Raw genomic sequence first — 26,980 nt, 5'->3', positions numbered from 1 at the left:
ACACAAGACTGCACTATTTGTATCATGCACTCATTTCTGGCAGGCACACTGTTAACAATGCACAATCTACTTCCGGTTTTTACACAGATATATGTTAAGCACGGCTCTTCTTGTACTATGTGCTCCGAATAGCCAGACATGTTGCAAACAATGCACCATTGATATCATCTTAAGGTAGGCAGCCATGCAAACTCTAAACACAGTTCTTTTTCGTACCATGCATAGGTCATGTACTTTCCATAGACAAAATGCTGAGAACTTCCAGTCATGTGACATAGCACCAATATCGTGGTTCGACTGCGCTGGACTGTCTACAAGCACTGGCAAAGTCAATAGGTCTCGCCTTTAAGGTGTATGATTTGTGTGGTTGTAATTATAACGGAGCTTAATGTGATATGGCGTCAGTGTTTTAAGCTTGTGTGAGTTTTGAGATCCATTGTTGCAGATGCCATTTGAACCTAAAGGACCCCCCATGGCTATGTGTCAGATGTGGATGTTTCCTCACTAAGAGGATGGAAAGTGAGGTTTGTAGGTTCACTGATACGGCTGAGTTGTAAATCAGTCCCATTTCCCAAGCAATTTGGATTAAAAAGTTCGGTCAAAATCTTCATGGGGTAGACATTTGGTTTTATCTGGGTATGTTTTGATTCATTTAATAAATTATGGCATCATGGTTTTTTGGAAAACGGTTCATTTTGCATCAAATATAATTACACTGTCAGGTGTATTTCCAGAGAAATAACGGAGCAGGACGGGAGAGTGGGTGAGGCAAGCAAAACACAGAGTGGGACGAGAGAGTGGGGGTAAGCAACAAAATAGATTGAAGCTCTATGCAAGGGTGTGGCAAGCAACAACGGGGAGCGGAGTGAGATGGACTGGTGGATGTGGGCAAGCAACAACATGCTGAGGGATGGCAGAGCAAGTGTCAAACAACACGGAGTGGGTTGCAAACAACAAAACGGAGTGGGGTGGGACGGTGGGGGTAAACAACAACAAGGAGAAGAGTGAGATGGGAGGGTGGATGGGACAAGCAACAACACGGAGTGGAACAGGAAGGTGGGTGGGGACAAACATCAACATAGAGCAGACAGGAGGGGGGCAAGCAACAACATGGAGCTGAGTGTGGCAAGAGGGTGGTGGCAGCAATAACACAGAGCCGAAAAGGACGTTGGGGGCAAGCAAGAACACGGAGTGGAACAGGAGGGCAAGGAACGGAAAGGCAGAAGCATATGGCAAGAGAGGAAAACATGGACGTGTGTGGGGAACAAAAGCATACATATGAGAGAGGTCCACACAGAGGGATGGACACATGAGGTAAGCATGTTCTAACATATGCACTCGCAGGGAGTGTTTCAACAAAAGGAAAAAGTAGCTCCCACAAGGCAAGCAGTGGAAAGGCACAAGTACTTGGGCCATGCTCAAGGGGAGGGTCAAACACACAAAGAGGAAATGAAGGTGGCACCCACTGATGAACGAGAAGCAAGCAAATGAAAGTGACAATGAAGCCAGCCAATAGTTAGCAATGAGTGGCCTCTAAGCCCACTTTAAGGTAACAAACTGTCTCCCAAGCAACAGTGCATGTGCTATCCCAGGCGAAACCTAAAGAATCCAAAAGCTTCGTCTAGCCAGGCCTAAAATGGGTTGCAGAGGAGCAGGAACTCTCACTATAATGTGGAATGTATCTTTTCCAACCTGTGGTTCTTTGTTATCTTGCCAAATTTATATAGAGCTTTATACTTGTGATGAGGCATGTTTGAGTCAAAGAGCGAAGGGTTGTAATTTGTCACATGTTAGAAATGTCTGGCATGGTCAGTTTTTACTTTCAATATCGTTAAGCAAGTTTGATAAATTCATATCTGGAATACTAGGGGGCAAATTAAAGTTTGATTAGAAAGTCAAGTATGTGGTATTACGATGGGAATTTTGTGAAAAAAGCCATGTGCAAACAACAAACACTGTGATGAAGAAAGTTACTGAGAGGGAATGTGAGGAGCGCAGCAGAAAATGTATTTTTTGGAAAGAAAAATTGAGGATCCAATCACAGATCAGAGCCAGTGAAGACCTCAGTCTCCCATTTCCCACATGTCACCCGATGCAATTCAGTAACAAGATGCGTTACTGACCCTTGAAGGATTGCGTTGTGGACACTCACCTTATCGAACATCTCAAAGAGCTTGGCACTGGGCTGGTGGATAGTGCAAATAATGGTGCGCCCTCCGAGAGCCAGAGACTTCATCAAGGAAACCACCTGGAAGCAGGAAGCGCTGTCCAGGCCACTGAAGGAGAGAGGGATAGGAGACAAGATAAAGAGAGGTCAGCAAGAGACAACTGTAGGCTGACAGAAGAAATTCCTGTTTATTTTTCATTATGGTTCATTAGAGAGCTGACCCTAGTTCTTTGCAGCTCATATGGAGACATCTCACCAAAAGCACACAGACGTTAATTCAGCCATAGAGTGCCCAGACATCATAGACACACGCTTAGTGGGAGGAGAGTGGTGGTGGGACTTATCTAGTTAATTTTTGATGTCGGGTAGACCGTCACCAACAGGCCGTGGGTGGCGGCCCGTCCGACATACTAGGAATTGGTTTGATCACCGGATTAAAATACCGGCAGTCGGAGCACAGAGGATGGGGGTAGGACCGCGGCCTCCGGCAGGAACAAAGATCCAATCGGGACAGCTGTGGGATTCCTAACCCTACATTGGGGACGATATCCCTTTCTGACTGCCTTTTTGTGGTGGTTCCACTGCCATGAAACATCAGCTGGAAAGGGACTTTGGGGGCCTCAAGCAGGGCACCCGTCCCCAGTGGACCACTGCTAAGTGGCCTGGGGGGCACATGTAGTACCCCCCCACACATTTATGCACCACGTGCCAGGTACCACATGGGGCCTGGCACACGATGCATGGATGTGCACAAAATGCTTTTTTCCACTGCCTTTTCCTGGGCCGCAGTACAAGCCACAGTAGAAAGAGCCAGTTTCCAACTGCCTACATGGTGGTCTAATCATATGGTAGGTGGGACCGCCAACTCCTTGTCTGCCAGTCTCATTCCCACTGTGATGGCGGTAAGTAGGCCCATGGTGTTTATTCATTTGAAAATATGCTTATGGTCTCTTCTGGTGGATTTCCCCTTAAAACCGTCTCCATGACCAGCAATAAAAAGTTCTTACCAAAAAGCAAATAGGAGATTAAAGATTACTATTCAATGCAAGGAGTCAAGTACAACAATGATGTAGTTAAATTCAAACCTCCCAGTGGGATTATTTGATGACCAGTGTTGAACCTGCCTCAAAGAATCCCTCAGTTGACACTTTGGTGGCTGAAAGCCTAAGCTGTTGAGGACATAGTGCTGACCCCCTCCTACGGGCATTACTGACCAAGCAGCAGCTGCAGAAGAGGGAGAGCTAGGAGACAAGGCAGGTCAGAGAGGGTTTCTTGGAATGTACAAGGAAAGACCAGCTCACACAAGGGGAGAAATGCTGCGAGGCAAGAGTCCTTCTGGCTTCGGTGGAGGCCCCAGTTATCAAATGGATGCAGCACTATTTCGTGAAGGTTAGGTTTTACATAAAATTACGTTAAATGCATGCAACCACATAAGCGACAGTGGTGCTCATGTCTTTCAGAAGGGTCCATCTTGATGCAAGACAAACTCCCAATGTCCACAGAGAGAAAGATAACTACACAGGTATAGAACAAGATTCTGCCAGCAGCTTCTCTGCCAGGCCTAGAAGTAGACACAAACAACCACTGTGCTTCTAAGCTGCAAAGAAAAGGGGGAGAGGTGAGGGGGACCAGCTGGCACTGCCCAGGAGAGGTAAGCGACGTGGAATGCATTCAACACTGTAAGGAGATGTACGCTCACCACTTCACTCTAGACTGCAGTTCTGTGCTTTTCACGTAGAAATCATTTTTTCCAGTGTTAGCCCAATTATTTATATGCAAGAAAAACAAGACTACAAGACCCAGAATACACCAAGTATTCTAAAGTCCAGGACTGTAAACAGTGTAAATTATGGCCTGGACAGAGAAATAAACAAGAACCACTGTGAATGTGTGCAGTGTCCAAAAAAGGTGGAAGAGAGTGGGCCACTGCTCTTCCAGTTATGGAGTTGACACCTGTTTTCTGATAGATACTCAACAGCAGAATCTGCGAGTGATGCAGAGGTTGGCAAGCCTCAGAGACAGGAAAGCCGCAGAGACTGGAGAGTTACTGCAATAAGGGATGCTGGGTCATCAAATGCAGTGGAAGGTGCAGCTGCTCTTACCTGGTTGGCTCATCAAAGAACATGACTGGTGGGTTGTTGACCAGCTCCAGTGCGATGGCAAGTCGCTTGCGTTGCCCGCCCGACAGTGAGAGAGTGCGGGTAAATTCGCACTCTAGGAGTCCTAGAGCAGTGAGGATCTCATTCACCTGAAGAGGGGTGGGAGGTAGGAAGGGGAATGTGTGGGGGTGAAGGAAAAGGGTGTGGGGGCAAGAGGAGGAGAAAAGGATGAAACAGTACCCATCAAATCTCAAGGGATTGAGAAACATATTACAACAAAACCCATAAGTCTCAGAAGTCACTGTAAATCAATAGCTTTCAACAATGCCAAACAATCGACATAATCTAATAAAACCAATGGCTCCCAATTAGTGCTAAAGGTGCTATAGGTCGACAGCACAAACACTACAAACAAGCAACATACACTATACAACAAACATCGTGATCAACCGTACTGAACAAAAGGCATCATAATTCTGTGGTCATCAACCATCCCCTCTGATCCAGTCATGTCAACAGTATTGAACAGGCACCATAAATCAACAAACCCAGAAAGACTCAACTTGCTTCGTACTCAACTGCATCGTCTATAAACAACAACAAATATACTTCACCATGATGAATGCTATGCAACAAATAGGATAATTCAAAATTATAATCCAACAAATCTCCCAAAGGACCCCAGCACACATCATAATACGACAGCACCAGCTTCATCAGGACTACAAAAAACTCATACTCCAACACCAGAGACAGAAGTACCCAACACACACCAAAATTCAAATTCACCAGCTGAGTCAAAACAAACACACGTCTTAATCCAACAGCACCAACACTTGCTCTGGTCCCCAATACACAACCACATTGTACCGCCCCTTCTTTTGTGTCTTTGACATGAAACTTGGGGGGTGGGGGGCAATGTGGAGGACTTCCTGGTTCCTGACTTCCGTATCAAGGGACAGGAACCAGGAAATGCATAATGCGTTTGGTGAATCACTTCTACCACCATTGTTGCAATGGCTGGGGAATATTTAGGGCAGGTATCATTTTGCACGTGCCCTTTTCGAAAGGCCATCATTACAGGAGGACAGGATTGAGGCAGGGCACAGTCGCACCAGCAGATCTTACACAGCAAGAAGACAAGTGCTGGTCACCCTTGTTTCCGCCTGATATGTTATAGCCCTTATGAATTGTTATAGTGGTTTTTCCTTTCCTGTGGGGCACCATATTGTCTCTTTGCTCTCTTTTAGTGCTATTGACCTAGTAAAACTGGGTTGAAAGGATTTGAGGAAATGTGTCTTGAAATAATTTTATGGTTTGGCCATTTCCAGAGGCTTGTATAGCAAAATCCCACATTATATGTAGACGCATCCGGGACACAGGCATTAAGACCAATATGTTTAATGCATCTTAAACCTGAAATGGTCACGCAGTGTCCCAGGCCAAGTCATTTGAGACATATTCTCTGTAAATTAATAAGGGGCATACACATTTTCCCACACACTGGGGTGAATTTATCCAATAAAGGGATTGGTTTCTTCACTGACAGTATCTGAGCTTTTGCTGAATTCCTATTTCTTAGTAGGGAGAGGGAAGGGCCTCACTGCACTGGCCGCCCTTGTTGGGATATAGCTGCCGTCAACAGTAAATGAATCCCATAGCAGATGTACCCTCCATCAATTACTTTTTAGGACAGCACTGAAGTGACAACCAGCAATCCTTATTCTGCAACTACTTCCACATCAGGTTGGGGGCATAAGCCCACAGTTTTCCAATATAGGGTGTGGGGCTGTAGCCCCAGGGCCCCCTTTGGCAGTTTTGTGTTGGGTTGGAAGTGTGGGGGGGACTGCACCATCGAGGTGTCCAGCGTTACAGAGATTTAGGAACCTACCTCAGGAACACAGGTTCACCCGTGTGGTCCTAGTGAAATTAAAGGAATTCTAGACTGGAGCGTTGTGCCATTTCTAGGGAATGCCTTCATGAAAATAAATGTATATATCAATCATCTTAAGACCAATTGTCATTTATTTTTGGTAAGTGTACTTTGTTGCCTACTAGCCAACACAACTGTTATACGTATTTTTGTACCATTGTGAACATCTACGGTTTCAGTGTGTTTTTATAAATGTTATGTTTTTGATGTGTTGTTGGAATAAACATGGAAGAGGTGTGGCGCAGCGGCCAGGGGGCCTGACTCCGAACCACAGGGTTCACGGTTCGATCCCTGGCTCCGGCAGCAGGTTAGCCCAGCACCTTGTGACTCTGGGCAATAGCTTGGTTAATCTTCCCAACGTCCCCCAGCGCCGGGACACCTCTCCAGAGGTAGCTGTGCGCTTTACAAATGCTGGTATTTCATATCTATGGACCCACAGCAATCAATAGATTGATATATTGTCATTGATTCAGTTGAGTTGGAGGGGGTGAGATCCAGACGGGGTCTCCAGGGCTTATGATAGCTAAAGGAACATAATCTAACAGCACAGACGCTGCCAATGGACCTCAGCAGACGTCATAATGCAACAGTACAAACACTGCCAACGGTGCTTAATACAATGCATACACCAACTGCAGTAATGGTACTGAAAAGGGATCATGATCCCAGGAAACCCACTAATGTCATAATTCAACATTAGCAGTAGATAGCACACAAGGGGCAATTCCTGACAACACCCAAGAAACACAATACACAGCAAAATCCAACATCATTAATCTAATTTAAAAAGTATTAAGATTCAGTAGCACAAATGCAGCTAGGTGAACGCTGTAATTCAACAACACCAATGCAACCCAAAAAACACCCAGGCCCTCTCCACAGACCGGCACATTTCACCTTTCATTCTTCAGATGTCCACAAAGCTCCTGTCATTTTTATTGCATAAGATTAACAATGATAAAACACATAATGTGACACGCCATATTTGAACCAGATCCTTATAACTCTGCCTATGGCCCTCATGTGGGGTACCATTGAGGATTCAGACATTTTGAGCAGCACGTGGGCAACTGAGTGGCAGTCAGAGGTGAGCTGGTGGATGCTGACACACAGATATTTGGAAGAGTTTTTACCTGACACAGCCAGAGACACCTGTGGCACCAAGTTGAGGCTCCTGGTCTGGCATGGGTATCAGTGGAATGGAGAGATTAGAATACTCCACCCCTCTATATATTATATGTCAGTCATTAAAAACACATTAAAATACCTCTTAAACCCCCATTTCCAAGACTCACCAGCTCCTTTTTGACTTCCTGTTTCTCGCTTAATTTAAGGTTTGCAGACACCTGAAAAAAACAAAACCGGAAGTAATGAGTTTATCATCCAAACAGGGTGTTGGAAGGTTAGGCCACCTAGTTAGTGTCCTGATTCTTAGAGATATGGTCTCAGGGACAGAGAGGATGTACTCGGGATCTTTCAAGAAATCAACTACAAATGTTTAGACCCCGCTTTGCCTTTGGCAACATACATTCAAAAGGAGCTGCAAACTAAATGTATTACAATGTGAAACCTCACCCGAGGCCCAGGGGCTGTTTGAATTTAAATAATGACTTCAAACTTTTGTAAACTTCCCAAAATGGTGCCACGCATGCCTGTAAAATAAGTTTCTGCAGACAAATTTTGTACAAAATCTTTTTTTGCACGAGCATTCTCCAACTTCAAGTCTATTTTGCTGGTATTTCTTTCTGTTGATGCCTACCTTTGCAGAATTGTTATATCACAATTTAAACCCAGAAACTTTTGAGAAAATGGCAAAGCTTGGAAAGTTTTGAAATGCACCTAATAAAATTTGCGTTCAATTTTTTTGAAACGTCATACAATATTTTGGACCACAGTGGGACTTTGCTCCTGGGTCTGGTCGGAAGCTTAATCCTTATAATTCACCGCTAACTCATAGTCAGACCGTGTCCACCTCGGACCATGGGCACCAGGGGTGCAAAGGTCTAAGTGGTCAAATAGGACGTGAACGCCTGCAAAGAATTAGAAAGTTTAAATAAACATTGGCAAAAGCCATTAGGTCTGACCTTCTCAACCGTGCAATCTATTGTTATGTTTTCCCAAACGTATTAAATATACATAAAATGGAAAACATATAAAAACATACAGAAAGAAATGCAATGGCCCAGCAGACCAGGTACAGCAGCCTTGCTACTGAATTGTACTCATTTTCAGAACATGTGCGCAAAGATAAAATGTCGTCACTCCCAGCGCACGAGAACAAATGGTTGAAGGAGGCTGACGAATTGCCCCATTCTGTGTGCTGGGCGGGCGGAAACAAATCATGAATAACACTTAAACAGACCAAAGGATCAAGAGGGTTGACCGAAAAGCATACTTCTGTATGTATACATTTTTGTATTTCTCTTGTTTTTGTTTTTACATTGAGGTTGGAGAGACAGCTAAACCTGTCTAGGGACCAGACCTAAAAATAGGATTTACATATATAGGCTAGTGCCTCTGATAAGTCTGTGGCACATTCAGTTACATTTCTTAAAATACCTATTTACTTACATCAAAAAATATAAGCATTTTAAAGGCTAAGGGCCTGATTCACAAAGGTAAACTTGCACTTTCGTATTTACTACTCGTAAATCCCTTTGTGAGTAGCAAAAATCATAAACTTACCCCAAAGTGTAAGTTAATTTTTTTGAATCAGGCGCTTAAAATTGGGCCATTTATTAAATTACACCATTGTTGTCGGTGGTCTATACTTTGGCCGTTAAGTGGCGCTGTTTCACAACCTATTCGAACAATATAAATAGTCGCTTTGCAGGTTTACCACCTTGTTACCGAGTTAAACGTTTGCCATTAGTATTATAGTTCTCTTCCAAATATTACTTAGCTGCATTACAATTCCCTCGCCTGTCCAGTCTGCGCATTCTCTTTCCAGATCTAAAGCAGGTAGCAAAACTAAGACATCACTCGCTGAGCAGTGCCATGGCCACGTGGCTCTGTAAACGCGTTGCTTTCCTATGTATTCGGACAATGCCCGTTCGTCATACTTCCTGCGAGACCTAGACATTTTCAGTTTCTAATGTTGTTCTTATCATTTGTGCAGTGCTGTGGCATGCTCACATCTAATGTTACTTGAACACTGTGGGTTTCCTGTGCAGTGCTTAATTTGTAAAAACAAATAATAATAATGTGCCAGGACCCTCGTCACGAGGTCAGTGCAGCTTGCACCACCCATTGCCCCTGCTAGCGCTGCCAACGACACTACCAATACAACTACTGACTATCACAACCCTACAAGTGTGACAATTCATATTATTTCCAGTGGCGGCTGCCACCTACGGAGAGTGGTGAGACGGGCAATTGGGTGGTAGGTGCATGCAGCGCAAGATGACATTAACAAAATTGGCGACAGGCATTACATTATTGTAACTTTAAAACGGTAATGAAATGCATGTTGTCGGCGATTTAGTGCACATTATCACACACACGTAAAATACATTTAAAAACATTTCAAAGAACAGAAGCAAAACTCACCTTGCTGCACTTCCTCGCTCTGGTTCCAGTGTCCTCCCCGCCAGCGCAGGCCCCAGCCATCTCCCCTAACTTATCTGGTGCTGCTTTCATGCTGTTAATCAGAATGAGAACGTCGCCAGGATTGGATAGAGCAGGCTCTCGCAGAGCTCCCAAGAGCACTGGAGGCCTTTCCTTGCTCTCAACCCAGCTGTTTAAGACAGCTGGGTTGAGAGGTTTAAAGTGTGCATGTCTGGCTGGCCATCTTAAGACAGCCAGCCAAGGAGCCATGTACACTTTTAATTTAAAGTGCCCTGTCCATCACTTCCTTCTGCTGCTGCCAGTCAGCAGTGGCCCCGCCCCGTTCTCACACGGCTTGGGACGTGGTTATTGAAAAATAGTAATAAATTGGCTTTATTACCATTTTATTTTTCATCTGTGGGGCATGAGGGGGATTTAAATCAGTGGGGTGACGCTCCTACGCCTTAATGGAGGAGCTGCCCCAGATTATTTCAAGCCCCCAAACCCATAAGAATGGCTTGGGCGGCTGTTATTAGTAATCTTTAATGTATATTGAATTAATAAACAACTGCTGTTGTGCTCATCTCTTAATAAGTTAAACAGCGCCACCCTGTGGCAGACTGTCATAAGAGCAGGTGTTCACAATCAAGTACTGGTGCCGAGCACCGGAAACCACTGGCTCAAATTAAGCACTGTCTAGCCCAACTGACCACTGTCAGTTTTTCCTGGCTCCTGAGTTTCTTTACCAACTGGGCATTTAGGAGGACTGAGCAGTGCCAGTTTCATGTACCAGCTTCTGTTGCATACATACCAATAGACCAGATTCAGAAGGAAGAGTCCTGAGTTTTTAAGCCAAAAATGGCTTTATTTTGCCTGTCTTCTGCTTGAAATTGCCTCTGCTTCAACAGAAGTCAATAGAGAAAATAAATCTTCCAGATTGTTTTTTTTAAATCTCCCACTTTCCTCTTCAAAAATGTTTGCATGTAAGCAGTGCTTAATTAGAACCAGTGGTTTACGGTGCCCGGCACCAGCACTTACTTGTCAGCAGCGGCACTAATGACGGTCTGCACATGGTGGCACTGTCAGTTGAATTTAGAGATAAGGACAACAGATGTTTAATAATTCAATACACAATAAAAAAAAATAACTAATAGCTACCACCCAGGCCGTTTTTATAGCTTTGGGGGCCTGGAATTGTCACATATTTAAGAGTGTGCTGTTTATCAGTGTGTTGGTGCTGTCATTGGAGGCTCTGGCAGAGGCAACGGGTGGTGCAAGCTGCAGTGGCGCTGCAGTGGCCTCCTGACGAGGGCCCTGGCACTTATTTTCTTTTTTACGAATTAAGCACTGCATGTATGCTGTTGGCTTGTTTCTGTATGTTCCAGACAGAAGAGTATGGTCGCACTGCCTCCTTTTCTATAGGTTCTGTACCATCTGGGCAATTTCTGTTTCTAATTCCATACATGTACTGTGTTTGCAGCTATGACTCTCTGTGTCTTGGAATCTTCATTTACGGTCAAATATTATCTTGCTCCAAACTTTTCAGGTTTCAATCCTTCCCAGAATAGTAATCCCACTGACTTGGTTTTTCCCTTTACCATTCCTTAGTGTTTTCTGTTTGATGTGCTTGTTATTATTTTTGCCCGGACATGTCCCTGCCTGCTACGAGGACGTGGAATTTGAGGTGGTGGGATTCCTAAAATAATACTCCAGGAAATGCTTGTGAGCCAGTCATTTCTTCAGGACACATTTTTGAAATTTTAAAACCACTGAGTCGTGTTTTTTTTATCTCTCTTAAGCGTCAATGAGGTTAGAAGCCAGGAACAATCTAGCCTTTTTTTTACACAATATATCTGGAATATATCTTCAAAATCAACCACCAGCGCCGAAAGACTGAAGATGCCTTACTTTCTGATGGCGCCAACGTAGCCCTGCCAGTGCTCAAAGCTCGTCGTTTGGTTTGTTCTCTTCCAGAGATTTCTGCACCTCAAACATTGCTTTGTTTCCTGCGACATTAGAGCCCTGTCTCTGACAGTACCCTGCTCTCTGTCTAACCTGCTTAGCTCTACAGTGCAAGGTTTTATAGTTTTGCAACCTTAGGCCCAAAGCTGATCTTTCATTGGACCTTACATAGAGTCACATGCTTGAATCTTTCCCAGTCATCAGACTGGGACATCAACGTCAACTAATGAGGTGAGAGTACAATAAACACCACTCCCCCCCCCAGAGGCCACCACATCTCTTCTTCTTTCAATCCTGCCAAACATGTGTAAAGGGAGTCCTTCAGAGTTCTGCTCAACCGTCTTCAGATAAGTGATTGTTCTTGTTTATGACTTGAAGATTTTGATATTTCAGTCCTCGAGGAAGTCATATGATTCAGTGGGTTGTCTCAGGAGTGTGGGCTAGGTACATCTGCTGTGTCGACGTATTCAAAAAAGGCTTTTTCAGGGCTTGTGGGACAAGTAGAAAGTTGAGGCCTCATGTGGAGCACCTGCACAAAGACTGAATCTACTGCTTATACCAATCTCCCAGCACTAAAGACTGAGGGATCTGTAGATAACTTTCCTCTAAATTTTAAAGGTCAAGGAAGGTCACCTCCTCCTTTTGTTCCAGAGATCCAAGGTAAAGTATAGCCACTCATCAGGGGGATACGTTTCATTGGAGGGCGCATTGGGAGTCATAAGAAGCACTAAAAAAAAGAGCGTCCATAAGCGAAATCTTCTAGCAAGGCTACTGGAGTCCCTCTCCTGACTTAATCTGCATGACCAAGAGATTACTGCCAAAACCTCAGTGAGTATGCCTGTTGATGCCTAAATCAGTGACTGCTGCTTCTATTATGGCTGCCTCTGAGAGTCTCCGACCATCATTGCTGTTTACAAAAAGATGATCATTAATGCGTGCACCAACAAGGTCTTCAGTACTTTCATCACTAACAGAGAGAAGCAGACCAGCTCCATCTCCTTCACTGACAGAACATACACTCCTGGAGATAGGCCAAATAAGAGGTTCATCCTTTGTCCACTGTTGGTACCCGTCCAGCAACGAAGCCGTAAACAGTTCCATATTTGCCGCTGGCATGGTCGAGAATAGCTCCATTGACAACACCGTCAAAGACAACACCATCACCGTTACATCCTCTAAAATCCTCAAAGATTATCCCGAACTCTATCAAAGGAATCACCGGATTCCTACTACCTGCACACACAATAACAAGGGTAGGTATTGCTGCAACCACCAACCAGGATTCAGGACACTGAGAAGCCAGATGACCAAGGGCCTTTTATGCCAACATTTAGACAAAACCGTTTGAGGGTGAAATGACAAGAGTATGAGGAACATGTTACACCTAAGGGTGCAAACGATTGAGGTGAGCGGAAAGGTTATCACATCCCTGAGCAGCACCAACTGCGCCACAACCTACTGGACGATGACTGTGGCATCATAATCCTCACTTTGAAAGCAGTTACTATCCATACTACCAGGAGAATTACCATGAATACCAGTAAATAATTCCAAGGTTCCAGTGCAGCTGGGAACCCAACCAATGTCTCGGCAGCCTCCTTCCCAGATGCTGTCACCACCACAATAACTGCCTCTTCAATAACCACACTTGTAGCCAGTGCTGCTATAGCAACAGCTCTGCAGCCACAACATCCTTTAGTGCCAGTACAGGGAGGGCAAACAACAAGACAGTGATGTTCAAGATGGCATCCTGCATGCAAGTGCAGCAGAATCAAGGAACTATGTCTTTTCAACTACAGCCCAATCCACTCCGTCACCTGTAGTCTTATCACCAGAAGACATAGTGGGTGTCCATTCCCTTACAGAGAGAGCATTAAAACAATTGGAATAACCCGTCACCATCAAGGAGACAGAAGACTTTCTGTGCGACTTAAGAGTCTCATGCCAAAAGACCATCACAATGATTATTATGGTGGACCATATATGGAGTCATGCAGACACTAGCATATCTAGTTAAGGTGGTCCCTCAGCCTGATAAAATAAAAACTACAAAAGTTCCAGAGTACACGCCAGCATGTCTCATCAGACACCCTCAAGAGGATTCACTATGGTTGCAAGCAGCTCCAAAGCGGGCTTGGAAACCTTCATCCACATGCAGTGCACCTCTGGACAGGAGGGAAGGGGCCTGAGCAACACTTGAAAGTGAGTGTCCTCTATGACAGTAATGTCAGTTAGGATAGCCAACTCCCTTGCAATTCTTGCAGGACATTGTCAGCAAATGTGGCCAGGCATCACACCCTTTTAGGCATCATCCTGGGGGGTAAGCAAGTGGAGACTAAGGATATCCTGTGAAAAGTAGAAAGGACATCCTTAACTATAGGAGAGCCTGACATGTATGCTACCATAACAAAGGAAGCCAGCTGACAGGACATGGCGGGCCCCAATATACATCATTCAGTCCTGAGGTCAGGAGTAGAATTCTGGACATGCCATTTTGTGGTCAATCCCTATTTTTTCACAGGCAAGTGAACATGCAACTCTAGATATTAGGATGGAAACTGTTACCACTAGATCACTGGGAGGTATTTAGCAGAGGCAATAGCTTCCCTATCCGGGTTCCAGAAAGTGAGGGTAATCCTGCTCAGTAATAAAGCTACCAGCCCTATTGGGCACTTCAAGAGACATTTCGCCAGTTGTATTTTCAGCAGAAATACAGAACCCTGCATTTTTCAGTCTATCCACGACAAACACTAGGCGATAGTTGATGTTGTTGGACACCTAAAGTTGAAACAGACTCTACACCAGGACAGGCTACACCCTCATCGTTCCTCACACTGGATTCCATAAAGAGTGAGAATCTTGGCCTTCCTTCACAAGTAAATAAATAAATCCGGTATTTGTAAAGTGCAAACTAATCACCTCCAAGGGTTTCAAGGCGCTGGGGGTCGTCCGGGAGATTAAGTGAGCTATTGCCCAGAGTCACACGATGCTGAACTGAGCTGCTGCCGGTGCCAGGGATCAAACCTTGAACCCCACGCTCCGGAGTCAGCAGTTCAGGCCACTGCACCACACCTCTCCCCTAACAAATGGAGTTCCGTCACTACAGATAAAAAAATTCTGGTACAAGTTAGACATATGCGGACATTCACTGAAAGACCCCCACCGTCCAAGAGGGCCATTCATCATTTTACATCTGCTTCTGGCCAAGATCCTCTCAATATTAAAACAAGCATTGGCATAGCCAATAGGCCTCACTTTTGGGACCTTATAAGTATTTAGTTATGCAGCACAACATCCTTGGTGCAATAACATCAACTGTTGCATTGCTTGGCTAAAAACTTATAAGGTCCAAAAGGTGAGACCTATTGGCTATACCAATGCTTGTTTTTAGAGGCCTGGCATGAAGTTTTAAATGTAGGCTGGTAAGAAAGGTACCAACCCGAGGTGCAAGGTCTAGAGAGAAATAAGATAGGAAGAGAGGTGAGTTATAATGAGATAGCACAAATAGAAAGGTGAAGCACAGAATGACAGGTCAGGTAAACAAAGTAGCGAGGCAGAGAGGCAGGTAGAGCCGGTAGGATGAAAAATAGAAAGATATGAGAAGTAGAGAGTAAAGAGGTGCAGATGAGGTAGAGAGATGAGGCTAATACAGAGGCAGGGCGAGGGAGAAGTAGAGAATGGTGAAATAGGGAGAGAGAGACAGAGGTAAGACAGATGTATTAAACGAGCGAGACATCGGAAGCAGAGAGAGTGAACGGAAACAGTGAAGGAGATAGAAAGAGAGATTAAAGCAAAGGGAGTGATAGATGGAGTGAGAAAGAAAGAAATAAAATAATGGAAAAGGTGAGGGAAAGAGGACATCAATATAAAGAGAGACATAGAAGGCCAATAGGTGAGGTAAATTGGGAGGCTAGATAGTGTATGAGAGGTGGGGAAGAGAGAGATGAGGCAGTGAGTTGTGAGGCAGAGAGAGGAATGAAAGAGAGAATGGCGAGGTAGAAAGAGGCATGCGAGAGGTAGAGAAAGGTAAGGTATAGATGGCAAAAATGATAGAAAGGGTAAGATAAAGAGAGATGAAATTAAGAGGGAGGTGAAGTAAATGGAAGAGAAATTAAGGGGGATGAGATGCAAACAGAGCAGCAAGATGCAGAAAGAAGAGAAAGTAGAGAGAGAGAGAGAGAGAGAGAAAGAGAGAGAGAGGGGCACTTGAGGAGAAGAGAGGGGCAGAGAGCTGACCGAGAGCTAGAGATCTAGGATCGGAGAGAGGTGGCAAGTTGAGGTCATGAACGGTAAGTGCTGTGGGTCACTGAGGTTTATTGAAGGAGAGGTTTGACGTACAGAGAGAGTTTAAAGGTAGAGCAATAGTGTGGTAGGTACGTAGCCATGTATAAATAGACAGGTAAAAATGGAGTGTTTAGGTAAAGGAATGAGACATCGGACAGAAAGGTGCGACAGAGAAAGAAATGTATTGGGTGGTATAAAGAAGTGACAGCTATTCAGAGAGTGTGGTAAGTAGAGACATACTTTACATCACACTGTACAGTCTGATGCCTGAGAAGAATTGAAGACAGATTGCAAACATACTGTTTTTGACTCTTAGTATTAGATTCTGGATTTTCCAAACATGTGCGCTACTTGCTACCGGGGATCACTTCCCTTTTGTGATATCTTCCCCAGGTGTGAATATTTTAGCATTCAGCAAGGTCATATTTATTTTCAGATTTTCCCAAAAAGTGAGTGCCCTTCTGCTATATTGTATGGTTCATGATGTCTTTAGAGATGCTTCCCTTCAGATCTGCCCCCATACACATTGCATAGGAGATGGCTCAAGGAGCTTAAAGGTCGAAAAAAGGGATAGAAATGCTAACGGTCTGCCATTATCAGGGTGGTGCGTATTTCACCTGTTGCCCATATTGCCTCCAGAACTCCTTTAAGGGCAATCCTCTGAATGCTACAGACCTCTGTAGTACAGGAGGCCTGTTGTCTCCAGCAGGCCTTCATCCCTGCACCATCTGAATGAGAGTAGCCAAAGAGTAAATCTGACTTTGGCATATTCCCACGAAGTGAGATGTGCAAAGATGCACACAATAGCAGTCTCCCAGAAAATGAAAGCCATTCTATTGAATGATGGGCTTGCACATTTGTTGAAGCTAGTGCAAAGTTTCAGAACATATGGTATGTCGGCTGATGGGGTCATGAGGTGGAGGAACTTCCCAGGTGAGATTTGAGGAAACAAAGCATCTCCAGCCAGAGCTGGGAGTCCGATTGACAGATTAATCTGGGCTTTCTGTACTGACCTTTTGCTGGAGGACCATTGGTGTTCATCCTAGACCCTAGCAATGCTTTGAGTGCCATGTTGAGCATCTCAACCAAATGCTGCTGGTGAACGATCGCCAGTGGAATGGTTGAAGAATAATGGGGAATTGAATTGGTTAGACTGGAACCAATAACCACCTCTTGCATATGAGTAACTCCGGAAAGTTTACTGGGGGAAACTATGATCATGCATTTGTCTCAGAAAATAATGTTCTATGCACAACTTAAGAACTATGACACTGGCATCAACCTCATACGAAGCCGTAGTGCCCCTGACAGGATGGGCATGGGGTGGGAATGAAGGACAGGCCGGGTTTCACCGAGCCATGCATCGAAGTAACTTTCAACTCATAAGGTAACCTACTCAGAAGGTATGACCACTTCTTCATGATGCATCTGCCACAAATCCTACTTATGAATTAAGCACTGGTGGTGACAAGAATAGAACAGGTTATTTCAATAGATAAGATAAGGCCAGCTCATTACTCATAGCAAGCTTTTTCCATTGCTGATGGAAAAGATACTTTTATTTTGAAACCGGGTATTTTACTGGTTAAAGACTTGAAGGTCAACTCTCTTGTATTTTGGCACTAGTAAAAATGTATTGTGATTGTAATTATAATTCTTTAGCTGTCACACATCTTCTAGCACTTTAGTTGTAACCTGTAGGGGAAATACAGGGGAGTCAAAAGACTATAGATATGATGCGCAGAGAACATCTGAATTCTACACCTATAAGACTGACCCTATATTTAGACTAAATTCTCGACCTTCTTGCACGTTCCCACCCTGAAAAATATATAGGCTCAAATCCCTGACAGAAATACATTGACGGCTGGGTTTCTTGGAATGAAACAACCTAACAACAATTGGAAAAGTCCACAAACGTGCATATTTTGTAGTTGTTCCCGTCTATGGTTTTAAGGAGGTTTCCTCACACTGAAATTGAACCACACTGTTTGCACTTTAGATGCGAATAAATCCAGCTATTTCTGAGTGTGAATTTGTAATAAAAAATGGTAGTATTTATACATCATCAAGTTTCTTGGATGAGCACACAACTCTGTGAACCTGGCCCTTCCTTATAAAGGCAGCTGTTGCTACAAACAATTCTAATTTCCTGCCCGCATTTGACCCCTTTCTCATCCCCACTGCACATTCTTCGCGCACTGCCAGTGAGCACACACTGCCATTAGTCAGGCTGAACAGTTCCTTCCTTCATGCCCTGTCTGTTAATTAATCTACGCAGGAGGCTGATTGACCTCAGAGAGAGAAAGAGAGTTAGTAAGAAGAGATAGGAGGAGGCAGAGAGACAATGACACGAAAGACAGACAGAGGCTCAGATAGAGATTGAGCGGGCGGTGGGAGGAAAGTAAGGGCTGGGAGAGCAGGCAGAGATTGAAGTGATAGAAAAATAAAAAGTGAAGCTCAGCCAAGGGCGGGGGAGGGCAGAAGAGGTAACGAGCGATGACATGAAAGGGTGCCCGGAGAGAGGCGCTTAATTACCCATGACAACAAAGGAAAGGCAGATGGGGGCTGCGCGCGTGCACATGCACGTGCACTCAAGCTTGTGGCCAGCCAAAGCCTGGGTAGCACTTTGAAAATCCACTAACTAAATGTCTCACCAGAGCAGCTGCGCTGCCTAGCGAGACCTAACATGCATTGGCATAGCCAATAGGTCTTGCTTTTGGGACCTTCTAAATATTTAGTTATGCAACTGTTGCATGGCTAAACACTTATAAGGTCCCAAAGGCGAGACCTATTGGCTATGCCAATGCTTGTTTTCTTTCTAATCGCGGCACCAGTGCTTTACTTTTAACAATAAAAGTAAAGCGTGGGTGCCGCGATTATAGCAAAGGTAAAGAAATAGATGTTTGTTTCTATTTCTTTACTTTTGCTATAATCGCGACACCGGCGCTTTACTTTTAATGTTAAAAGGAAAGCACCGGTGCCGCGATTAGCAAGCTAAAAATGCTACCATGCTACAGCCGGCCACAGCTTGCAGTGCATGTGCGCGAGTGGTGCGCGCGCAGCAGTAATCATGCCATATGGCGCCTCTGCTGAAGCGCGCGCCCGCGCACATGCACTGCAAGCTGTAGCCAGCGGTAGCATTTTTTAAAGCCCTTACTAAAGTCTCTCCGAGCAGCGCATGCACGCTGACTCAGCGAGACCTAAAAAAGAGGCCTCAAATCTGTCCCTAAATCCCAGAGAAAAGGAAGTTTTTAATCTGTGTCAAAAAGAGGTCCAATGAGTAGTATCTAATCTCAGGCCTACACAAACTAAATAAAAATCTGAAAAACAGTTCTTATGCACGGTCTGCCTGCAGGAGATTCTTCAGCTCCTAACGAAGGGGGAGTTCATGGCTTCTCTTGATCTGTAATACACTTAGTTCCACATTCTCAGCCACTCTTAATATAACAAATACATACACGAAGTAGCCGGGCCCATTACCAACTGCAAGTGCTCCTTTTTAGTCCTATGTTTGCAGCAAGAATGTTTACCATTGGTAGCCTACCTTAAAAAAACACTGTCACATGGTGTTTCCTAACCCTGACGACTTACTGATAGAGGGAACTTTATCCTACTCCACCAAGGTGTCCATGACAGCTTGTTCGAGGCTTTGGCAGGTTGGGCCTATCTCGCAACATGGAGAAATCATTGTTCACCCCTCAGAAGCACATTCCAAACCTAGGAGCTGTTCTCCATAGATACAAATGGAAAGTACTTTTTTCAAAAGTATGGATTCTCCTGCTACGTGGCCTAACCCTATAAATTTGAAAGAGACAGAAAGTTTCAGTGGATCTTTTCAAATCTCTTCCTGCATCTCCCTAATTCTGTTCTGCGGTCTCAGGAATGGGCCACTTCAAGAGGAACCAGACAAAGTATGCATCAAAGTGAAGGTTCCTTCAACAAGCAAGTGAAGATTACTCCACTCTCTGAGTCGAAAAACCAGCAGCATCAGTCCAAAACTTTGGAGGCGACCATCTAAAAAGAAGCATTTCATTACAGTACTGTATGTGGAGTGTACATACTTACCTGTCAATATTTTTGCCTCTGTATTATAACTATGATGTTAAGGTAGCATGCAAATCGATGCTCAGTATTCGGTATGTTCGGGAGCCTTGCTGTGTAAACATTCTTGCATTTTGGGGTTGTGATGTGGAATTGGGTCAATATGCCACGGTAAGAGATCTAGATCCAATGTTAGCAGGATATGTGGTATCATGGTTCTGTCTCTTCATTTTGCTCATTGTTCTGATGATGAGTAGGAGTGGAGGAAAAGTGTGAGATTGAAAATGCATTTCCCCGGGATCCTGGTTGCACATTTTATCTACCCTAGAACCATCGTGCAATTTCTTAAACTTAGAAAATAGTAGTTCGATGTTTCACTTGCCCCTTTGGCGAAAGACCTTGCTGAGTAAGGTTTTGTTAACTTCCCATCTGTGAAACTCTTATGGGGTTCAACTGATAGTGTGGGGCAGTCGTTCTGGTTACCTGCTGTTCCAATGCTTTACACTTGTTCCTTTGTTACCTTGTTAAAGTTGGACTCCTCAAAGCTACCCCAGATTGAGCTATGGTTTGACAAACAAAACCTGACTGGTCCTTAAGGGGTTGGTTATGTATTACACAGTGAGATCTCGCAACCACATCACATAATACACCCCATTGTATGTGTATAAGTATATGTATATATGACTATGCAGTTAGTTAGAGTAGCCTTTAGAAAGAACGCTACCAAAGGTAAGTAACTTGTTTTTATGAGGGATACTTCTACCTGTAGATGATTTACTTTAGAATAGAGACCAAAGCAGTACCTTGCCTACGTGAAGGGACTGTGAGGAAAGCTCAGACCAAACATTCTTGCAGTACTAAGCAGGCGAAATGACCTTCCTGCTAGACCCGACTGTCAAGGTAGTAGTGCTTTGTGTACGTACGCACTGGCTCCCATGCTGCAGCCTGGTAGATGTCATCGCTATCCTTTAATTCGCTCTAGAGCAATGGTCTTCAAACTGGGCGGCAGGCGTTAACAAAACTTAACTGCAATGCTTAACTAACTCTAGGCATATTTAACTCAGTGGCTGATCTTCAACTCGGGCAAGAAGAAGCATGCTTCGCTATACAACTGGTGCTAGGGTGGCCAGTTCCAGATCCTGGCCATGAATGGATGGGGCTCCCAAGAAGAGTCAAACCTCCTCTTACATGTACTGGAACTGAGGACCAGCAGGCAGGTAATACAATCCATCCTTCCCAGGATCGGGGGGTGGGGTCCTCAGCTCTAATTCATATGCTCAAGGATACCTCATATTTTACATCATTGAAGACAAGGTTATGTATTCTGTCAAATGAGGATGAGATGCCTAGGGACTAGAGCACTGAACGCTGAGTTTCTCTGAGAGGTGTGGTGCAGTGGCCAGAGAGGCTGACTCTGGAGCGCTGGGGTGACGGTTTGAGCACCGGTGCCGGCAGCAGCTCAGTATCATGTGACTCTGGGCAATAGCTTACTTAATCTCCCTGACGGCCCCCAGCACCTTGAAGCCTTAAGGGTTGATATGCTTGCGCTTTACAAGTATGGATTATTTATTTATTTATTTATTTATCTGACAGCAGAGCAAATGCCAGGTAACCAGAACGACTGCCCCACACTATCAGTTGAACCCTATAAGAGTGCCACAAATGGAAGGTTAACTAAACCTTACTCAGCAAGGTCTTTCACCAAAGGGGCAAGTGAAACATGGAACAGCTATTTTCCAAGATTAAGAAATTACATGATGGTTCTAGGGCAGATAACGTGCAGCCCGAATCCTGGGGAAATGCATTTTCAATCTCACACCTTTCCTCCACTCCTACTCATCATCAGAAAAATGAAGAGACAGAACCATGATATCACATATCCTGCTGACATTGGATCTAGATCTCTTACCTTGGCATATTGACCCAATTCCACATCATAACCCCAAAATGCAAGAATGTTTATACAGCAAGGCTCCCGAACATACCAGGGTGTGAGCCCAGAATACTGAGCATCGATTTGCATGCTACCTTAACATCATAGTTATAATACAGAGGCAAAAATATTGATAGTTAAGTATGTATACTCCACATACAAGTACTGTACGGAAATGCTTCTTTTTAGATGGTTGCCCCCGAAGTTTCAGACTGATGCTGCTGGTTTTTCGACTGAGAGTGGACTGAGGCCAGCTAACCAGACCTCCCTGTCAGTGCACTGACCCTTAAAATGTGTATGTTTGATTGGCCTATACCTAATTGGCATACGCTAACTTACTTCTAAGTCACTAGTATATGGTACTAGGGATACCCAGCACCTGTAAGTTAGTGTTCCCCCAGGGACTACATCACTTGTTGTGCCACCCTCAGTGGGACAAGGTAAAATGTGATTCCGGAAAGGGAACCTAGTAGGGAACCATAAAAGGGACACCCCAGGCACACAGAACTCGATCTTGCATGACTGGAGAAGAGAGCCAGAGAAGGACTATCCTGATGACCATGGAACAGTCAAAGAAGAGCTTGCACTGAAGTTGGACTGAACCTGCTGCTCCTTGGACTAGCAAAGGAAAGGACTGTGCCTGCTGTGTCCTGTTCGTGAAGAACTTGTCCCCTGAGCCGAGCCAAAAGCAGAGACTCCACAAGATAGTTAGCTGACTTCCTTTTCACAGCAAAGGGCCACAAAAGCTGAAAAGCATGCCTGGATAAATTGGTAGCTGAGATCACGAAACATCACTCCTCATCGCTGCGCAGCCCAGGAGACGAGTTGGCAGAACCTTGACAGTGCAGTTTGGTGGCCCAGAAGGAGTTATTGCCGAAAGAAGGAAACAGCTGCGTTTGCTGTGCCCAGTAATCAGGAGTCCAGTGGCAATTGAACTTTTACCTGACAAAGGAGAACTTTGTGGCCAAGTCACCCAATCAGGACCATGGAGTGGCCCCAGGAAGTCCCCTGTCAATTGCACAGCATCTTCAGCATCTTGTATCTCTTGCATCAGGACCACCCTAAAGAAGTCAATGGCAAGGGACCTTTGACACTGGAACTGGACAGAAGACTGCTTTCATTGTCAAGGTAACTAGTTATTAGAACCTTGCTGGTCCCCTTGACTGGCTCAGTTCTGGAGTTGGTCAGTCAAAGTAACTCTAAGTAACCACATTCTACTTTGACCAACGTTTTCTTGAAAAAAGTTTTTCTGTGTCAAATGTTTTGAATTTGCCAATGCTTGATAAATCTATATCTCTGTAACCCTCTGGTGGATCGTTTTCAATTTGGTGTCCATAAATTCATAAACATACAGTCTATATATATAAATCAGTGTTAGACTTCTTGAGTCATGTTTGTTTTTCTTCCTCAGTTGTTTTGGTGCAGTTTCAATGCTTTGCACTTGTTCCTTTGTTACCTTGTTAAAGTCTGACTGCTCAAAGTCACAGCTACCCCAGATTGAGCAAATGTTTACCAAACAAAACCTGACTGGTCCTTAAGGGGTTGGGTATGTATTACACAGTGAGATCTCACAACCACACCATATAACACACCCCTTTATAGGTGTATAAGTATATATGAATATGCAGTTAGAGTAGCCTTCAGAAAGAACGCTACCAAAGGTAAGTAACTTCTTTTCATGAGGGATACTTCTACCTGTAGATTATTTACTTTAGAATAGAGACTAAAGCAGTACCTTGCCTACGTGAAGGGGCTGTGGAAAAAGCTCAGACCAAACATTCTTGCACTATTAAGCAGGCGAAATGACCTTCCAGCCAGACCGAACTGTCACGGTAGTAGTGCTTTGTAAACGTACGCACTAGCTCCCACGTTGCAGCCTGGTAGATGTCATCGCTATCCTTTAATTTGCTCTAGAGCAGGGGTCTTCAAACTGAGGAGCAGGCGTTAACAGAACTTAACTGTAATGTTTAAATAAGTCTAGACATATTTAAACACTGCCAATTTAATAGAATAATTGTGAAACATTCTGGGGGGAGGCAATGATTTTGTTTTTACACTAGGAGAGGAGGTGCAGCATTAACATGTTTGAAGACCACTGCTCTAGAGAACCCTAGAAAAATTGTATCCACTCAATAGTCTTTGGTAGAACAATGTAAAAACATAAAGTCCTTTTGTGGTAAGTGTCTAACCGTAGAGCCTCTCCTCCTCTTTCGAAGGGCGACGGTGACAATGAACGCTGGTAGATTGATGGACTGCCGAATATGGAAGGGAGTCACAAGTTTTGCTTAGAAAGCATCCTGAGTCCCAAGCACCAATTTGCCTGGAAAAAGTGGTGTAGAGCGGTTGCACCAAAAGTGCCTATAGTTTATTCACCGGACGAACTGATGTAATAACATTGAGGAAGACAGTCTTTAAGGTCAGGAGACACAGCAAGCAGTTATCCATCGGCACAAAAGGCATACACGAGAAATGTCAAGACCAAGTTAAGGTCCTACTAAGGCATTACAAACAGTGTGGGAGGAAATGTGTGTCAAACCTTTAATAAGCCCCACTACAACTGGTGATCTGAACAAGGACGGTTGGCCCAACAAATGTACGTGCCGTTTCAACCCAAAGGAACAACGCTTGCCTGAACCATGCATATGCCTTAACCACGTATATGCGTGGTTAAGGCAGTCAGTGGTCTAGATGCAAAGCGGATTGGCAGGGAGAGAAAGTGGAAGGATTGGGAGGACTGGGATGTGGCTTGGTAGGAGTGGCTAGTGTTGGATTTTAAGGGGGTTGGGTTTTAGGGCTGGGAGACGATTTTAGAACTGAGGGCCGGGTGGGGGTCGGGGTAGTTTTTAAGGCACGGGTCGGGTTTTAGGACTCAGGGCGGCTGAAGGAGCAGCTTTCAAGGCTGGGGATCAGTTTTAGGGCTCAGGGTGGGGAGTTCTGGGTAGTTTTAGGGTTGGGGCAGGGTGTATTGCAGGGCTGGGGTATCGGGTTTGAAGGCTTATTGTGTGATCTTTACCATGCATATCCCTTTACCACTCATGCCTTTACAACGAAATTTATTGTAAAGGCTTGTGTGGTGAAGGCATGCGTGGTAAAGATGGGGTTGTGGTTCAGACCGCGTTGTTTAGGCATGCATGGTTAAGGCATGCATTATTGTATCAGTCAGACACCAGCAGACACCAGCAGGAGGACTACCGGGTCCAGGGGGCATCGCGACAGGCGCCGCGCTCCATTTCCACGCCAGCCAGCGCTTAAAGGCCGCCACTGCCTCCTGCTCCACGGGACGCACAGTCAGACACCTGCAGACACCAGCAGGAGGACTACTGGGTCCAGGGGGCATCGCGGCAGGAGCTGCGCATAATTTCCGTGCCAGCCGGTGCTTAAAAGCCGCCACTGCCTCCCGCTCCGCGGGACACACAGTCAGACACCAGCAGGAGGACTACCGGGTCCAGGGGGCATTGCGGCAGGAGCCGCGCATCATTTCCGCGCCAGCCAGAACTTAAAGGCCGCCACTGCCTCCCGCTCCGCAGGACGCACACGGGTGCGTCCGGACGAAGCCCGGGCCAAGGGCGGGCCCGTCTGAGCCCGTCACAGACCAAAGAAGGCCGGGCTGGGCCACGTCTCTGACATTTGGCATTGGACCTGGAGCAAAACTAGTAGACGAACGCTCAACTATTAAGGTACTGTCATAATATCTTCCCCTTTTAAAGCCTGGTTTCTGCTTCTGCATCAAGTGAGGACATAATGAGTAGGCCTAAGTCTAGAAACGGCCAGGGAGTAGTTGGGACCCTAAATGCATTCATAGATGAGGGCCGAGTCAGCGCTCATTCATGAAATAGAACTCACTGAGCGAAGACTATCCTTGGAGCCGCAAATTATCGATAATCGAACTACATCCATCATCTCTGTTGCTACTGCCCCAGTCTCTCAACTGAACTTGGTAGCTAATATACCTCACAATAACACATTGTACTCAACAACTTCAGACCTTGAAACGATTGAAACTATTAACGTTCCTGATACATGTGTTAATTTAGATGATCCTGAAAAACGACAAGCCTAAATGTTGTCACTCGGGGCCAAAAAGCTAAAGCTAAAACCAATCATGCGAATAGTCTTGCACCACCTCCTAAGAAAAGAAAGGGACAAACTGGGAATAAACGAAACTTTCCTCTGCCCAAGTCTTTAGGGCGTAGGAATAAACCGAATGAACATTTGAACATAATCAGGCATCTGCTCAATCCTGCGCTGAAGTAGCTTCAGGAGGGGGTGGGTTTCCAACAAAGGATGATTTCTGGAAAAAATTGGAAACGACGGTTGCGACCCTTTTAGATCCATTGCTACAAAGGCTAAACAATATTGAGGATAGGTTACTGAATTTCGAAAAACCAGTGATAAGTTGTAACCTAAATGCGGTAACATCTCACGGGGCAGCGGGCACTATTAAAAATAGGATTTTAGACAAAAACAAATCATGTGATAGAAGTAAAAAACAGATTGACTTACAATGTACAAGTGAACCAGGATTAATATCAAATAGCGATGGGTTCTCTTCTAGGGTTAAAGACATAATGCCAACGAATCCTCAGAACACACATGGTGAAAACGACTCCCACCCCAACAGAGAGAGACCCCAGACCTCAAGTATCACGGAAGGTAGGCTGTATGATCAAAGAACTTCAGATAGCCCACATACTAACTTACATTTACCACCTGAAGCAACTCCTTATACTATAATCTTAGCTAATGTCCCCCCACTGTCTTCAAGTGAACCAGAGCACTGGTCTGCATTGAGGAACAAGGCATTTCATTTTCTGAGGGGGAGGACGGGCATAGAAGAGGAGTTATTTGTGGAATTCAAAATGGCATGTCGGATTAGGTGGGTGGGGAAATCCACTAAGAAATTTGCAGGCGATTGTATTGTCTTAACATTTAGACATCCACGTCTAGTTAAGACAGTTCTAGAAAGGGCAAATACCTGGTCTGCATGTTCAAGGGGGTGTCTGTTTTACCGC

The 26,980-nt window shown here is 44.8% G+C and overlaps 1 protein-coding gene across 1 annotated transcript in view; it reads right to left on the bottom strand.

Moving 5' to 3' along the window:
- Nucleotides 1-26,980, bottom strand: part of ABCG4 (ATP binding cassette subfamily G member 4) — a 197,376-nt gene that overhangs the window by 37,795 nt on the left and 132,601 nt on the right. The window contains exons 6-8 of the mRNA XM_085645910.1: nt 7,495-7,545; nt 4,270-4,415; nt 2,153-2,276 (exon numbers count right to left, since the gene is read on the bottom strand). Coding sequence (XP_085502036.1) covers nt 2,153-2,276; nt 4,270-4,415; nt 7,495-7,545 — 321 coding nt within the window. The remainder of the gene's footprint in view (nt 1-2,152; nt 2,277-4,269; nt 4,416-7,494; nt 7,546-26,980) is intronic.

This window comes from Triturus cristatus, chromosome 3_1, assembly GCF_964204655.1.
Source record: "Triturus cristatus chromosome 3_1, aTriCri1.1, whole genome shotgun sequence".
In the NCBI taxonomy this organism is placed as follows: domain Eukaryota; kingdom Metazoa; phylum Chordata; class Amphibia; order Caudata; family Salamandridae; genus Triturus; species Triturus cristatus.
Note: the sequence above shows the minus strand (reverse complement) of the source record. Positions and strands in the feature narration are given on the sequence as shown.